General features: G+C 36.1%; 1 protein-coding gene across 4 annotated transcripts in view; it reads left to right on the top strand.

The window, feature by feature from the left end:
• Nucleotides 1-16,613, top strand: part of SYT16 (synaptotagmin 16) — a 280,971-nt gene extending 264,358 nt beyond the window's left edge. For all 4 annotated transcript variants that reach the window (XM_032245918.1, XM_032245919.1, XM_032245916.1 and 1 more), the window contains one exon: nt 9,698-16,613. In XM_032245918.1, coding sequence (XP_032101809.1) covers nt 9,698-10,011 — 314 coding nt within the window. In that variant the 3' untranslated portion in view covers nt 10,012-16,613. The remainder of the gene's footprint in view (nt 1-9,697) is intronic.
• The last annotated feature ends 2,114 nt before the right edge of the window (nt 16,614-18,727 follow it).

Raw genomic sequence — 18,727 nt, 5'->3', positions numbered from 1 at the left:
AACTCATTTAATTCTCACAATGATATCAAAGTTAAAAAATATTAAGCACAATAGGAAAGAAAAGATAGTTACCATGGTGTATTAGTCTGTTTTTATGCTGTTGATAAAGATGTAGCTGAGACTGGGTAATTTATAAAGAAAAAAGAGGTTTTATGGACTCACAGTTCCATGTGGCTGGGGAGGCCTCACAATCATGATGAAAGATGAAAGGCGTGTCTTACATGGCAGCAGACAAGAGAGAACTTGTGCAGGGAAACTCCCCTTTACGAAACCATCAGATCTCATGAGATTTATTCACTTTCATGAGAATAGCATGGGAGAGACCCGCCCCCATGATTCAGTTACCTCCCACCAGGTCCTTCCTGCAACATGTGGGAATTGTGGAAGCTACAATTCAAGATTAGATTTGGGTGGGGACACAGCCAAACCATATTACATGGTATGTCAATTATACTGCAATGAAGATGTTAAAAAACCCAGTTACCTACAGAGGAATCACAGTAAGACTGAGGACAGACTTCTTGACATTAATAGAAACCAGAGGACAATGTGAAAAGAATATTGAAGCATTGGGAGAAGAATACTCAGCTTAGCGTTTTGTTCCCTGAGTGAAGGAAAAATAAAGATATTTTCCACCAGATTTGAAAGAATATTTCATTAGAAAAAACAACTAAATGATGCATTTCAGGAAGAAAGAAATTGAAATTAGAAGGAAATAATGAGAAACAATAAGGAAAAATGAACATATAAATTGGTTAACATGTAAGTAAATAGAAGCCTGCATGGATTGCATAAAGAAAAAACAGGAGCAGTAGTAAAAATGAGTAATATTGGGAGTACAGTCACAAAGTGGCAATAAAATTCTAGATAGAAATTGCATAAATATGGGAAAGGCAAAGAGACTCCATATGATTTTCCACAAGGCTGCCGAGACCATTCAAAGGGAAAAGAATAGTCTGTTCAACGAATGATGCTGGAAAAAGTGGATCTCAACCTGCAAAAGAATGAAGTTGGATCCTTACCTAACACCATACATAAAAATGAACTCAAAATGGATGAACGACCTAAATGTAAGACCTAAAACTGTAAAACTCTTTGAAGAAAACAGGGAAAATTTTTATGACATTGGATTTGTCAGTGATTTCTTAGATATAACAGCAAACGCATAGGCAACAAAATTAAAAATAGACAATTGGACTTCAAAAATTTTGTGCATCAAAAGATAACAAATAGATCACCCACAGAATGGGAGAAAATATTTGCAAATCATACTGGATAACAAACTAATATCCAGAATATACAGAGAACTCCTAAAACACAACAACAACAAAACAATGTGATTTTAAAAATCTGATTAAAGACTTGCATAGACATTCCTCCAAAGTGGTTATACAAATGACCAATAGAAATATGAAAAGATTCTCAAAATCATTAATCAGGAAAATTCAAATCAAAACTACAGTGAGTTACCACCTCACACCATTAGGCCGGCTACTATAACATGCACCCATGCACACACACAGACACAAACACACACACACACACACACACACACACAGAGAATAACAAACGTTAATGAGAATGTGGAAAAGTTGGAGCCCTTGTCTATTACTGGTAGCAATGTAAAATGGTACAGCTCCTGTGGAAAACGGTATGACAGTTTCTGAAATATGAAAAATAGAATTACCATATAACCCAGCAAATCCATTTGTGGGTATATACTCCAAGGAATTGAAAGCAGGGTCTTAAAGAGTAATTTGTAGATTCATGTTCATAGCAACATTATTCACTATAGCTAAAATGTGGAATCAACCTAAGTGTCCATTAAGGGATTAATGTGTGAGCAAAATGTGGTATATACACGTGAGGAATACTATTCAGCCTTAAAAAGGAAAAAAATTCTGACATATGCTGCAATATGGAAGAAACTTGAGGTTCACTTATGCTAAGTGAAATAAGCCAGTCACAAAAAGACAAACACTGGATGATTCCACTTATATGAGGTACTTAGAGTAGAAAAAAATATCATAAAAGCCAGTAAAATGGTGGTTGCCAGGGGGTGGAGGAGAGGAAAATGGGGAGTTATTTAATGGATATTATGGAGTTTCAGCTTTTACAAGATGAAAAGAGTTCTGGAGATGGATGATGGTGATGGTTGTATGACATTATGAATGTATTTAATACCACTGAAATGTACACTTAAATATGTTAAAATGGTAAATTTTGTTGTGCATATTTTAACACAATTTAAAAAATATTAAAAAAATACACTGGGGAGAGATCAGAGCATATTGCAAACCCAGGTTCTGAATAAGACATATGACAGCTGGGTGTTAGACTGATAATGCTTCAAGGAAAAGAAATACTAGTATTACAATGAAGAGATTAGGAGGCTGTATGTATGTGGGAGCAGGGAGTTTATGGGAAATCTCTGTACCTTCTGTTCAATTTTGTTAAGAAACTAAAACTGTTCTAAAATATAAAGTCTATTTAAGAAATTAAGAGATTCAAAAATAGAAGAGAGTAGAGATTTTGATTAATGTTAGACATTAAACCAAGTGTACATATTAAAATTTTAATCTTTTAAACCAATAGGGGGAATAAATGAGAATAAAGCAAATAAATTCAATTCAGTAGAAAGCAGAGAAAATATTTCTTAAAGCATAGAAAATGCATGATAAATAGAAAGCACATACTGAACAATAAATATAAATCAAAATGTATCAGTAGTCATAATAAAATATAACGGGACAAAAATTGCTATGTAAAAGATAGATAAAAGAATAAGATCTCTCTATTTTTCCCAGTCTTTCCCTGTCCCCTTTCCTCACACCACTTTATAGTATAAACACATTGCAATTTATATTGGGTCCACCTAGCTTTACAATATGTAAGTAAGAAAACCATTACTTACCAACAAATTGGGGTTAGCTCAGGAATGCAAGAACAATTTAATATTAGGAAAATCTGCTAGTGTAATTCACCATATTAACTGGTTTATGAGAAAGACTTATGATGATCTCAGTAGATGCAAATAAAAGCTTCTGATTAAAAAATAAAATTTTTGAAAAAAATTATGATTATCTCAGTAGATACAAAAAGTTACTTTTGGCAAAATGCACTTTTCATTACTGACAAAAAATCTTAGCAGATTTGTAATAGATGTATTAATATAGACTAGATTATGATGCAGTGACAATTAAACCCTGCTCTTTCAGAGACTTCACACAGCAAATGCTTATTTCTGCTTTGCATTACAGTCCAAAGTAGTCATGTGACTCTTCTCTAAGCTGTAACTCGGGAATACAGGCACTCCCTATTTACTGAGGTGATGATATTCAAAATGTGTCCTCCATTGTTGCCATGGAAAGGAAATAGACAGCATGGGAGATTTCTTGCTTGGGTGGGAGTGGTTGAATATAACCATGATTGAAGGTGACATTTATCACTTCTCATATTCCATTTTTCACAACTCAGTCACAGGCTTAGATAATTCAAATCTGGTGTAAAGACCACACCCTTAATTTGATATTTGACCTGAATTAAATATCACATTATTTACCTATGACAGTTTATTGGGCTTTTGTGGCTCAAAGCCTTTTAAAATCTCTTTCTTTAGAGATGTGGAATCATTAAACTCTTCCAGCCATAAAAAGTCTGAATTTCTGTATTTTCTCTTTTTTCTTGCATACTGGTCAGTTCCTTCCTAAGCTTAACTTTTCCCCTCTTCCCCCTAAATGCAGCCAGTAGTACTGAATACATACTTTTAACATCCTGTTTTTCAATTTCATTTTCAAAAGCAACAAACTCATTAGGCACATGTTCTTTATTCTAAGTTATAGCAGGGGGCAGTTTTACCATCTCATAATAAGGATTATGATATCACTGTTATATTCTCTGCTGTTAGTTTCTTCATTACCTGACACCCAACTTCTAGGCCAATCTCCATTCTTATTTTATTTTTATGATAGCAACATTCCAGTTCAGGTTACCAATTACTGTGTCAGTCACACATTTTCAGGAAATACCAAATATTCTAGGTAAGCTAGGTAAGAAGCTATTATTGCATTTAAACACTGGAAGACAAGGGAGTAAAGATCAGGAAGACTGTTTTCTGGAAGCTCAGGAGTACAAGGCATAACAGGAAAGATGTCAATAGGCTCTAAACTGTGTGCACACAAAACAGGTGATTTTTTATAGGGATCGTTGATCACTATAGGCAAAATTTTTCCATTCTCATCTACTAATGATCACTATGGGCAAAATTTTTCTATTGTCATTTATTAATGCCTACACATGCCTGCAACTGTTTCTAGGGAACTTGGACTCTCTTTCCTTCCACTTTCCCGTCTCTTGCAAATAGCTTTCATTAGTGGAACCTTAATGATAAGAGATTTAGGGGAATGTAGTTTTAAGGATTTATATCCTTCACCCAGGAAAGATCTTAGAATGGTGGATATGGTAGTAAATATCAGTAACTAATAATGTGGCACAGAAAATAACTTGCTCAACTTGACAGTGGATATTTTAAGGAAATCTTTACCAATTATCATTCTTAATCCTCAAATCCCTTTATAGTTAGAAGCAAAATAAGCATTCTCACCAGCAGTTTTGTTTAATATTATACTGGAAGCTTGAGGCAGTTCAGTAGAATAAGAAAAATAAATATACATTTAAAGATTTAAAGGAAGAAATGAAGCTGCCATTATTTGCAGAAAATGATTATCAACATTAAAAATAAAAATCTGTAAAATAATATTTCTTATATAAAATCAGTTGTTATAATACATCAGCAACAATAAGAAAGTGGAGCTTTAAAACATTACTATGTATAATAGCAACAAAATATCTAAGATACCAAAAGATAATAAAAGATGAATATGAAAATTATAGTAAAATAACAACTTTATGAAAGACACAAAGGGAAACTATACACATACACACAGACACACACACACATCTATATATACTATGTTCATTAGCAAGAACAAGCCATATTGTAGAAACAATTTTTTTTCAAATTAATCTTTATGTCCAGTACAATAACAATCAGAATCCTAAGTGTTTCTTAGTATTTTTGCTGTAGTTTGTTTTTTTTAATCATGTTTTGTTTTTACAGAACTTGGCAAGCTCAGTCTAAAATTCATATGCAAGAGCCAATTAAACCCAGCAAGGGATTAGAATAACTAAAATATCTTTTAAAAAGATGATAGAAGGATTATCCCTAGCAGATATCAAGATGTATTATAAAGTGATGATAATAAATATTCTCAGACTTAGTGAAAGACACCAAAGCTTGGAAACTTGATATTTGACAGATATGCTATTACAACTTAGTGAGGAGACAATAGATTATTTAATGAATAATCCTTCCCATATAGAAAAAACATTAGATCCCTACCTCACACCACATGCAAAGCTTATTTACAGCTGTATTAAAAATCAGATGTGAAAAACAAGATCTTGAGATTCAGAAGATAATATGGGAGACCGTTGAGTTTGGGTAGGGTTTCTTTAAAAAAGCATCAACTTTAAAGAAGACACCAATAAACTTGACTCCACAAAATTTAAAACATTTGCACTGCAAATGACTATAAATGAAGCTGAAAGGCAGGTAGAAGGTATTTTCAATTAATATAACTAGCAAAGATTTGTGTCCAGAATTTGTAAAGACCACAGCCATTCACTCCTAGGTATATCTTAGAGAAATTTTTGAATATTCGTATAATGCAAAATAGAGAAAAATGTTCACTGAAATCTTTTTAATTTTTGGTAATTATAAGCAATTGAATGTTCATTAAGATAATGGAAAAATGAATTATAATTTAATACACTGGAATATTATACACAGAAGGTAAAATAAATACATAGAGATAATATAAAATAATGGAAAATTAAATAATTTTTGGAAAGACATAAACCACAATGTTAAATTTTTCTAATGTGAAAAATTCTATTAAATATATTTTAGACAAGAAAATGTCTAAAATATGACATGAAAATGGAAAACTTACATGAAAATGGAAAACTCCAAATCCAAGATAATAGTTACCTTTGGTGAGAAAAGAATTTGGACAGGATCAAAGAGGGAAACTTTAATTGCAATGTTTTATTTCTTAAAAATCAATCAAGCAAAAACATTAGTAGCGTATATGACAAATTCTAAACATCCTGTCAGTATGTGTGATGTTATTTTTTCTCATATATGTTTAAATACTTTATACATATTAATAAAAGAGAAGGGAAGGTTAAATGGCCAAATTTCTTTCCCTTGCCGTGTATCCCAGAGAATCATAGTTCTTCTGACCCCTAGGCCAAGGTTCAGCTCAGCAATTGGTAGAAAATTATGCTGCAAATAGGTAGGTATTTTGTGTGGGCTGTATAACTACTGGGTACCATGTTGTTTCTTTGGAAAAATGCCTTCTGAGTTCCAAATAGCATACTTTTGTGTCATAATAATTTAGGGATTATGTACTTTTATAAATATTTTAGTACCAGTGGCATCTTCCTTTAACAAGAAAAAGGCAAGTGACTAGTAAAGTAGTTGACAAGGCTGTGAAAGGATTATGACCCATTCAATGTTTTGCTAATGGTTCTGAGTTACTAAAGATAGTGTAAAGCTTTCTGAATCATCACCAGAAGTGAAAATACTGCCTAGCATTGTTTTGTAGCCACTATTACCAGTTTCCAAAGATTAAAACAGAGTTTATTTAAATGGCATATTCACTTAGCTAGAGTCTTTCTCCATTAATTCTGACTGGTGTTCATCAGAGTAAGTCACTGAATCCCAAAAGACCCTGGCCGTGTTCTCCAGCTATTCCACAGAAGAAGAATTTCCTGGGCACAGCCTCTGCTCTGGAAGTTAAGAAGTAAGTGCATTATTAGTGTTAATAGAAGTTTCCCTTTTGAAGTAGAACAATGAACATTTTCCTTCCTTAGGTCTGGTGTCTTCAGACTGGATTGCTTATAAGATTATTATTATTATTTCTCTGAGTTATACAATCCAACTTCAGCGATAGTGGTTTGGTAGTAAGTGGCCTTTCTCATAATTAGAAAATAATCTTATGACAGGATAAAGCTTAAAATGGCTCTCTTTGTAAAATGAACATGCTTTTGCTTGCAAGATTAACCCAATTCCCACTGCTATACCTGGCAGCAGAATTGCCCAATCAGTTTGGTAACTGGATTGAACTTTTTCTACAGGAATCATGTAGCTATGCAGCTTCAGAAACACAAATCCACTCCCTCATTGCTGGATTTCTGACAGCTTTTCTGTAGAACAGTTTGAAGAGTAGAGAGCCCTGTTTCTGAGACAGAGAAGTGTTTTCACACCTGATGTGTAATTTCACACCTTGTGTTTCTCAGCAGATAACTGCATAAAATAACACATCAAACTGGAATAGAAAAAGATCAACATAGAAAACTGCAGGTTGTAATTTGTTTCCTATTTTACAATGCTCTTGGAGAGAACAGTAAATTACGGAGATCTGCGTTTATGCTTTAAAAAGTTTGACTGGTCATTAGGTGGGAAAATGAGCAGTAAACACTAATCAGCTTGCTGCCTGCATTGAACAGAATGTACAGAATGACAGAATTTGGGAAACACCCTAACATTTTGATTTTTTAAGAGAATAGTGTGCACATGTCAATAGTAAAATTTGTAGATAAAGGTCAGGACATTTATAAATTGATTTTAATAAAAATGTAATTGAGGAGATAATTATTTTATGATGGTTCCATTCAGAAATTTTAGCAAAAGGAGATCATGTGGGTAAAATTTGTATGTTTTCTTTGCTTTTTACAATGAGGCTGGTCATTGTTTTCTGGCATTCTAATGAAGGGGTTATACAATGAGGAGGTTTAGCTTCATTGTACAAGCTTGAAAACTTGAGATGGAAAGAAAAAGAAAGTTGAGCTTCCTGACTAGGCATGAACATTCATTGTAAAATATTTATTGAAGGTCTAGTGCATGGTAGGCATGAGCTAGGCATCAGAGGTACAATGGTTAATAAGGCAGTCCCTCTCTCTACCATTGGGAAACTGTGTCTTTGCAGATGAGCAAATAGGCAGTGATAATACTGGTGATAAGTGCTGAGACAGGCTAAAACTAGGTTTTAATGGAGACTATGGGATGGTTAGGTTATCAGAGCTGGTAGGAGTGAGGGAGAAAGGTCAGAAAGGTCCAAATATTCCCAGATAAAGTGATATCCAAGCTGAACTTAATGAACAAAAGTCATAGGAGGCTGAGCATCAGTTGGGATGTCATAGCATGGGGAGCATGTACAGATGAGAAAGGAAAGAGAACAAACTGGGCTGGAGGAAAGGAGGAAGTTTGATGTAGTAGAATGCAGTGTATAATGGCAGCAGTGGTAAGCAATGAGACTAGAAGATAGGGCCAAAGAAGAGAGTCTACACCAAGAAATTGAGCTTTTATCCTGAGGCTAGTGGAAAGTATTGAAGACTTAGTTTATGTTTATTAGTGAGAGTGACATGGCCAGATCTGCGTTTTACAGAGATCGTTCTGGCAACCCCCTGACTAGGAGGTCAGTGAGGAAATGTGCGGTAATATAGGTGAGAAACGCTGGTGACCTGAGCTTAGGTGTACACAGAGTTCAGAGGCACTGGGGATGGAAGAAGTGGGTAGGCTTGGGAGTTGTTTGGGAGGTAGAATCAACAGAACTTGGTGACTGATTGGGTGGACTGGGAATGAGGAAGTGAGTCTTGTTAAAAATGAGGTTCTGATTTCTGACTTGGATAATTGGGTAAATAATGCTACTATTCACAGGGATGGGGAACACTGGAACAGCAAATGTTTAGAGTTGGGGACATATTGAGTGTGAGACGTATGTAGGATTTCAAGAGAAGTGCAGTATTCAGTTGGATCTTGAGTTTGGGAGAGAAGTCTAGCCCAGACCTATGGACTTGGTAGATGCCACTGAAACTATGGGAGTGGATGAGGTGGTCCAAAGGATATGTATGTAGACAGCCTGGGCAGCATAGGGAGACCCTATTTCTACAAAAAAAATTTTTTTAAATTAGCTGGGCATGGTGATACATGCCTGTGGTTCCAGCTACTCAGGAGGCTGATGGGGGAGGATCGCTTTGACCCCAGAAGTCAAGGCTGGAGTGAGCTGTGATCATGCCACTGTACAGCCTGGGCAAAAGAGCAAGACCCTGTCTGTCTGTCTGTCTGTCTGTCTGTCTGTCTGTCTGTCTGTTTCTCTCCCTCTCCCTCCACCCCACACATGAATATGTAGAGAGTGAGAAGAGATTTCTCCAATTTAGGCATAAAATAGCAATTTGACTGTGAAAAAAACCATGTAGAGCAAAATGTGTATATTTATCTTGTTACATAAATAAATGCAGATGAAGAACTGTGCCTGCCCACAAACACCATTGCACATATGCCTGAGCACTTACGTATACACGCTGTGCATGGAGAGGTGCTAATGAACATCAGCAGTGTGTGGTGGACAGTGAGCCACATGAAACATTAGGCATTCAAGGTAATAATTCCCTTCCTTAATAATTCACACAAGATGTGTTGCCCAACAGCAGAAGCCAGGCTTAAGGATACTGATCCGTATGTTGAAAAGAGAAATTTGTAGCCCATATAAATGTTACAACTAATCTAGCCAACAGAGAGCACTAATGTTTCTCATCTTCCCCCTACCCCCCCCTTTTTTTTTTATCTTAGATACATATGGAAAACTCTTTCTCCTCAATTCTGTGGGTCAAGAGATGTCCCGCTGCAAGACATCCATTCGGCGTGGTCAACCCAATCCCGTCTATAAGGAGACCTTTGTTTTCCAGGTGGCCCTCTTTCAGCTGTCTGATGTCACGTTGATGATTTCCGTTTATAACAGGCGTACTATGAAGCGTAAAGAGATGATTGGCTGGATTGCCATGGGCCAGAACAGCAGTGGAGAGGAGGAGCAAGATCATTGGGAGGAGATGAAGGAAACCAAAGGCCAGCAGATCTGCAGATGGCACGCTTTGCTGGAATCCTAGGTTTGCTTGCCTGCATTTGTGTGCTGTGTCCACCTTGGTTACCTGTGTTGCTGTCTACTGACACCAAGTCAGTGTGTCCTGGCAAGGGTTTCAGGCTTTCAAAAACAGAATCCATTGACCCCTAGGACATTGTGAGTGGGAGTTTCAGGTTTCTCAGTGGTTTGATTTGGATTTAAACATTGTAATTTTAAAAACCCACATGCACAGTGAAGTGTCCATATGGAAAGTGTCATACCACAGTTAAGACCACTGATGAGTTAATATGTGCCAATAGATCATCAAGTTTTGGTTCAGGGCATGGGGTAAAGCTTCTCCTGCTGTCTTTGTTTGCTTGAAGAGTAACCTGAGATTGCAAGGGAGCTGTTAAATGTTACCATTTGCAACCATTTACGTGGATGAATCAGAATTTTCTTAATATGGTACCAAAAAAAACCCTCCAAAATATAGAAATGAATCAGATACTGAGGCTTATAGAAGAATCTAACTTTAATCCGTAAACTCTTACTTCACATTTTTCTCTTTATCAAAGAAACCTGAGCAATTGCTCAGTCACTTATTTACCTAACAAGTAAATATTATAAACTTGCACTTATAAAATAAATTTGTATTAATTAAATACCTCTTTTATCTTATATTTTATGGTTTCTATGAGATTTGGTTAAATGAATCATTTTGAAGCAAGAAAAGAGTTCAGAAACTACTGTTTTAAGACAACTTATCTCCTTTTGAATATGTAAGATTTCAAACTTGTAACTTTTAAGGTTTTTATGCTGTCTTTCTCAGCCAATAAGTTCTTACAGAATAAGAAGAAAACACACAAAAAAAAACCAAAACAAAACTATTCCAGTCATAGATTTATTCATTTTTCTGATTCTGGTGTTCTTTTGGATTATACTTTTTCTATGTTCAATTATATATACTCGTATATTAATATTTTGAATGTACTGCATGTAAACCATGCTCTTTTTAAATTGAGTATTTTCCATCACTAGAGCATAGTAAATTGCACACAGTGGGTCTTTAATAAATATCGATTTGACTGACTCTTCCAAGTGAACATGTTATGACACCTATAAGTGAAGAGTTATTTTCAGCTTGTGTGGAATGACATAAAATTTTTCTTTGAGCATTTGAAGTGCCTATAACTGTCACTTTTTATGGCATTTGCAGCAACATATATTAGTCACTAGTTGCAATCTGGGCATGTGCCATTGAGAACACTGATCTTGTATGGTTATGAGCATGGGATTTTACTTATTACTTACTTTTACATATTTATGCAGTGCATGTTATTTTCCTTATTCTCAGGCCTGGGCCCTTAATTTCAATTACTTACAATTGGCAGTAATAAAAAATAGGGAAAGAATATATGTACATTTAACCCTGTGCTCAATGTGCAGCCCTTCTGAGCAATTGCTCAGTCACTTATTTTTAGTTTCTGTGTTTCATTGTGGACTTTTTCCTGTCTGTGGGAAGAGTGATAGCTAGTGATGGCTGTGTACAGTTAAAAACACATAACTCCTCCTCAGCTCCACGTTTTGACAGATTGTAAGCGTAGGCTGTAACACTTGAAGAACATATTTATTCCTTACAGTGTGTAATGGTTATCCTGACAAGACCAGACTAGGGCACAGGATAACTCTACTATGCTTTCAGGGTTCGGTCTTTGAATGGAATGATTTCATACTGAAAAATGAGAATTTTCCAAATAAATTAATACCTTAAATACTTTTCAGGTCATGGGAGTTTCATATATATGACTGCTCAGTTATTAGGAATAAGTACTAAAACCATGCTCCTGTGGGTTTTTTACCCTACCTTTCTAAGGGAGACCTCAGAGTGCTTTTCCAGCATTATATCCATTAACTGCTGAGTGGTCTTTGCAGCGTGGCTAAGTCATTGAGTAGAACTGAGTGCGATTGATTAAGTAGCGGCACAAAGAATTGGCTTTTCACATCTCTTACTCTTTATGCCTTGTGTTTAAAGGGAAGTAGAACAGTCTTGCTATGCTTTCCTTTATGCAGTAACATAATAGCAGCATTCATTTTAAAATTTACATTTGAAAAAAATCTGTATGTATTGTACAGACAGCCCTGAATTTTTCCCTCTCATATTTCCCTACTCTACATGCTGCTGCATTCTTGTTTCATGATACCCAATAATCGCCCATACTTCATTTTCTGTTCCCAAGACCCACCCATTCTTAAGGTTTTCTGCTGGTGAGGTGAAGATATTGGTGTGTCTCATCTGCCTTCCAATGGTCTGCTTACAGGAAGGTGCAGCATTTTAAGGGAAGGAATGCCTGAAAAGCATTATTTATTTATTTTTATAATTTTACTGTGTTGGTGCTACTCACCAAATAGGATGCATGTACATCTTGAATATACGTCAACATTCACCCTCAGCTGATTGTATAAATCTAAAATGCTGAAGACAAGATACATTATAATATGTGGCTGATTTTTTTTTACCTTGATTTGAAATTCTAGTTTAGTAAGATCTTTTGATTTTGTGCACTTACACTCCCTTATTTTCTTGGCAAAGTCTAGACATAAATGCATTTAACATGTTTTTCACTTGAGCTTTTACATTTGGTTTTCAAAAGAGTTATGAAAGATAATTAGTTGGTTCTACAGTGAAAAAAGTCTGCTTTTGCCTGTTTCTTCTAGCTAATGATTAATATCTCATTGGGAGATTTGACGTTGACGCAGCCCTGGTTTTTGTTGCATGAGTAGGTCTTTCAGCGATTTTGCCTGAAGAGCATGCTTTCAAAATAATATTGTTAAGAGTAAATGATGCGCTGGGTTTATGGAAATCTGCTTTATAGTGTGCCTTCTTTTCTGGTGTGAGTTTACACTGAATTGAGAAACGCTGGTTTCACCAATTATGGTGGTGGCTGTTGTACTCCCTGCTCCTCTCTGACTATTGTTGAATTTTTAAATGGACCATTCAGCAGGCAGCCAAACACCTGCTCTCCGTTCCCTCTCCTTCACTGGCTCCCAGTGTGATGCATAGTTGTTTTGGACTCTGTTTTAGCTGATGCTGCATAACTGTTGGAGGTGGGGGTGTCTTGCCTTCCCTAACATCAGAAGAATTTGTAATGCCTTTGGATGTGTTATACTCGGCATTCCACCCGCATGAAATCTGGGAAAGAATCATCACCATGTTTATGAGAGGAAAAAGAGTATGGTATTGCATAGTCATTCACTTTAGGCACTATTAATTCTGACATCCTTTACTGACAATTAACTGACATCAAATGTCAATATTCTCCATAGTCTTAGGTGCTAGTGAGGCCGAAACACAGCTTCTGGCTTTTCAATGTGTAGATTTCATAATATTGTATGAATTATTGTTACCTCTTGGGCAGTCACTGTGCTTTAGATGATCTTATCGGAGAACCAAAATTCATTTCTTTCCAGATGAAGTACTATTTAAGTAGAAACTAGCATCAGGTTAAATAAAAGTGCTTCTCTGATATCCACCAATTTGATTTAATTGATGATTCAGTGTGGACATCTCTGTGGGTTTCCTAAAAACCTGGCTATCCTTTTGCAGCAGAGGACTTAGTATATTAAAAGCAGAAAAGTGAGTAGGAAAGGATTATTTGTAAATGTCATAAAACCAGATGGAGGCATATTCTTTACTGATAAAGAAACAGGATTAGAACACGCATGTGGTATCTCCTTTTACTTTTGAGGAAAATGTGGTTAAAGAACATTCCATTCTATTTAAGACCAAAGCAAAGGATAGATAATCCTGAAATGGCAAAAGTATTTTTGTCTCAAAAATTGTTCATTTAGGCAAAGCCATTTACAACAGAATAAAAACCAAAAGGTTATATGGCATGCCTATGGAAAAATTAAATAATAAATAAACGTGTTGGATGCATTTAGCATCCTCCAGGGAGTAGTATGCAAGGAGAGTAAACTAATAAGCCAAAAGACATTTCAACTAGCTATCACATGTCTAAAAATTGTAGAATTCTGAAAAATATTTAAAGATGAAAGAAATGAACCTGTTCTAAAACAATGAGATTGGCATAGCACAGCAAAGTTGGTACAAACTGTGATCTTAGCCTGGGTTTACATGAAACTCTGCTGTGTGGCCTTAAGAAAATTACTTAGCCAGCCTGTGTCCTGGTTTCTTCAACTGGAAAATGGAAATAATACCTACCTCATTAGGTGTCTTAAAAGATATCAGCGAAATCACAGATGTAATGTGCCTACCGTAGAGCCTGGCATGGAGTTAGCATTCCATAGTTCCTCCTCACAGTCATGCTTGAAAAAGAAAATATTGAAGGTGTATCTTCTCTTTCTAGCAAAAGTTATTATAACACGAGAGAAAAATGAAAACCAATTTTCAGATAACTGTAAAAAGGACAGGCTCATGAACCCAGGCTGGATTTGTAAATAAAGAGGCTTCATCAGGACAGCCTAATCAAAGATAAGCTTGGTATGTGGAGGAAACTGAGCCTCAATAGCGTCCAACTGTGGTATAACCAAGCCTTTGCATTTATCTCCTTCGTTTGGAGGAAGTGCAAAACCTTGAGCGTTTGTGTGTACGTCTTGCTCGATCACACACAAGGCCTCTCCTTGTCCCCAGCTCTCCATTCAGGCATGGACAAGCACCTTGTTGCCATCATCAAGAGTGGGTGATAATGGCAGTTTGACTACATATTTCAACGTCGATCCAAAAAAGTAACATAAATGATGTGATTTTATACTGACACTCTTTAAAAAATGGATAACACTTTCTTTAAAACCTACATTATATATCCATTTTATATCCTGATAGGCAAACATTTTAAAATAGTCTAATAACACAAACTTATCTGACCAGAATGCTCTATTCAGAACAAATTACTTATCTCTGTTTCCCTTATGAGATCATAATGAAAGAAATTCTATCAGTTGATACTTCTTTTTAAAATGGTTTTTAAGAGTGGCTTGTTGATATAATAGCATGCTCACTTGTTCTCAAGTGATTTAAACCTTGAGTAAAGAGGAGAGTTTCTGGAGAATTTAGAAAAATCTTTGTTGACATTTAATCTAGAGAAGTCTTCAGGAGCAAACCACTTCAAGTTTAGTGTAACCGGGTGCCATGAATCAGTCATGTGCTATTTGTGGTTTTAAACAAAACATGATTCTGGGATGGGGAAGTGCGAGGCTGCACTCCTAATATCATCAGATTGCCAAAGTACTGTTTTGAGTCCTAGGTATCCCAATTAAGGAGAAACATGAAGACATTGAAGAATCACTTTAGCCTAGGGCTTTTAGTAGAGAATAATTAAACATGTAGGGAAGGTGAAGGAGTTAGATGGGAGGGGAGAAGGCTGTGGAGTGATTTCTGGTAACAATGATCCAGAAGTTCTAACCAGGGGGATGGTGCACACTTTCTCTTCTTGACCACACGGATAGATTTCAGAGCATCCCCCTAAATCGAGTCTGGAGAATTATGTCAAGGTTGTTTCTCATTAATTCAAATTGTATTCATTGTCTAGCACTATGCTCTTTGGGGTGGCACAGAACTTAAAATCATAGATTTCAGATAGATGGATTTCAAAGCATCCTCCTAAATTGAGTCTAGATAATTATGTCAAGGTTGTTTCTCATTAATTCAAAATGTATTCATTGTCTAGAACTATGCTGTTTGGGCTGGCACAGAACTGAAAATCTCTATGGAGTGCTATGAGTGCACATTGAAGCTGTTAGTCATCATTATACAATAATGCTTACCAATATACAATTGTTAAGTTAGTCTAACTATATGCCATAAAAAGTAATGTTCCTTGTTATGAGTATTGGAAGAAGGTGAAACATGGCTGAACTTATTGGGGCAAGTGTTTAGGAAGCCTTGGACTGGTAGGGAGCCTTGGTTGCATTATAGGGGCAACTGCCAAGGTGGGGATGGGGGTAGGGAGTCACAGAATCATCATCTTTGGAAATTTTTTAAAGTAGAAAATTGTGCTTGAATCTTGGTTCTGTCTAAAGAAGAATGGGAGGACACCCAGGAATATACGCTTTATAAAATTCCTTCTAAGTCTAATATTTATGTGTAACATTAAAAAGGAATCAACAATAATAACACTCCAGGCCTGTCCTCTTCCACTGTGGATCTTTTTTCCACATTGATTTTTCTCTGCATCATAGAAAGTTTTCTCTGAAGAGTTCCTATTTCGGTTTTGTTTAGGGCTTTGGGGATGCCTGCAGGCTCAGGGGGAGTTTCCTCTCCTATGGTGCTTCCACTGTTTTTGTTTCCCTTGGGTCACAAAACAGTATCCTAGACACATAGACAATAATCACCTTATTTATATCCACTGTGGAACCTGTGAAACAGCTCAAGGCTTTATGGAACAAGCTCATAGATAGACATGGAGGTCTGAGGCCCTTCTTAGAATGAAGCTGCTCAATCACTGACTGCTTTCCACTAATGCTGCCTTAAGGTTTCTCTGGGAGAGTTTATACTTCATGCCTTTGAGTGACAGTGTTAACTGTTTTGAGGATGATGAGAAGGCTGACTTCCCATTGTATTACCATGTTTATGCATTACTTTTGTTTACTTCAGTTCCCCCTGGAAGTATCTGGTTGCTGTTTTTGTGTTTTAGTTTATGCAAAATTTATTCATTCAAAAAGAACTTTCTAGGTTGGGGTGGTGGCTCACGCCTGGAATCTCAGCACTTTGAGAGGCCAAGATCGGAGAACAGCTTGTGTCCAGGATTTCTAGACCAGCCTGGGCAACATAGTGAGATCTCATCTCTACAAAATATAAAAAATTTGCCAGGTATGGTAGTGTGCACCTATAGTTCCAGCTACTCAGGAGGCTGAGGTGGGAGGATCACTTGAACTTGTGAAGTCGAGGCTGCAGTGAGCTATAATCATGCCACTGCATTCAGCCTGGATAGCAGCGTGAGACTCTGTCTCAAAAAAAAAAAAAAAAAAAAAAATAGAAAAGAAAAGAAGAACTTTATTAAGTGTAAATGTTTCAGACTTAGGTTGGAGAAAGGCTGATGGATAAAACAGTTTAAGTTCAACAATATATTTTTTTGTTTCTAAATATTCTTTTTAAAAACTAGATTCTGATAAGAAATCCAGGTAAACAATCTTTTATTAGCCTTGAATTTTTGGCTTAATGTATTTCGGTAACTGTCACTTTCCCACTTTGACAGGCAGAGGATTTAGGGAAGGTGAAAGTTATTGCCCTGTCTCTAATTAAGAAATAGATACGCTTGTTTGTCAGTCTATGCTTCCATTCAAAATAAGTGCATACATTTCGTATCTGGAGAAGAAATGCAGTGTTCCATTTCAGCAGTGAAAAGAATTATAGCATCAAATGGGATATTTAGTATTCTTGACTTTTATAATTGAATACTGAATGCTGTTTGCAAGTCAGTAAGTTAGAACCTGGAATACTAAGTCTGTACAAACTTGACACATTTCTTCCAAGCTCTGTGTTTTAATAGTCAAAGGCATTGCTACCCTTTGCTTTTTGAAAGAGTGAAATGGAAACAGTAGCTGCTAGATAAATAGGTGACAATCTAAACAAAGAGCCCTGCTTACCTCTCTGTGACTACAACTAGTCTTAAAAACTGAATACATTTGGGGCATCCTTATGAAATAGGTAAAGGTCAACACTGGGAGTATCCCTACCTTGGCAGATGGAGCAATACTTTTTCTCCAGACTCAGCCAATTTTTAAAGCAGGAGTTTTCCAGTGGATTAATTGCTTATAATTCTACTAAACATGTCTTAGTCCATGCAAATTAACTCAAAATCTTTGATGGCCTAAAAATTCTTACCGCAAGCAAGTTTTTAGTGTTTCCCAATTCATAGTCTATAATAAAAAAGTGTACATATCCTGTTTAATAAATACCTTGGTGTTTGAGAATATCAGAAGTCTGCCAGTAAAAACTCTGAGTGAGGAACATGTACATTAAAAGATATTTTTATGGGCCGGGCGCGGTGGCTCACGCCTGTAATCCCAGCACTTTGGGAGGCCTAGGCGGGTGGATCACGAGGTCAAGAGATCGAGACCATCCTGGTCAACATGGTGAAACCCCGTCTCTACTAAAACTACAAAAAGTCAGCTGGGCATGGTGGCACGTGCCTGTAATCCCAGCTACTCAGGAGGTTGAGGCAGGAGAATTGCCTGAACCCAGGAGGCGGAGGTTGCGGTGAGCCGAGATCGCGCCATTGCACTCCAGCCTGGGTAACAAGAGTGAAACTCTGTCAAAAAAAAAAAAAAAAAAGATATTTTTATGTAAGTTATTTTAAGATAGTTGCATTTTTAGGGCCATGTTTCTTTGTTGAGAATATTTCTTTGTCAAGTTCCTTATAGTCAATGCCTTGACCAAAGCTTATTAATTTTGCCACATATCCTTGTGGGTTATAATAATCTTTATTAATTCACAACTCTACCAAATTATAATATAGTTTTTTATTATGCCACCATACAAATGCAGCTGCAAATTCAATTTTATTGTGAAATACAAAATGCTTTCCAGAATTTTAAAACTTAATTTCAATATAGATTTTAAGTTTGTGAACAAGAAATTAGGATTTACATACCTTCTTATGGCAGAGGTTTCTCTTATAACATTTTCTGTTATAGTATTGGGATAAGATTTGACCTGTATTTTCAGGTAAAAGCTGGTCTTTGAGATCTACTTTTTAAGAAATTAATAAATTTTATCTTTTAGAGTTTTAGGTTCACAACAA

The sequence above is a fragment of the Sapajus apella genome, unplaced genomic scaffold (genome assembly GCF_009761245.1).
Source record: "Sapajus apella isolate SASKATOON/1434 unplaced genomic scaffold, GSC_monkey_1.0 scaffold59, whole genome shotgun sequence".
In the NCBI taxonomy this organism is placed as follows: Eukaryota; Metazoa; Chordata; class Mammalia; order Primates; family Cebidae; genus Sapajus; species Sapajus apella.
This window is presented reverse-complemented; position numbering and strand designations above follow the sequence as displayed.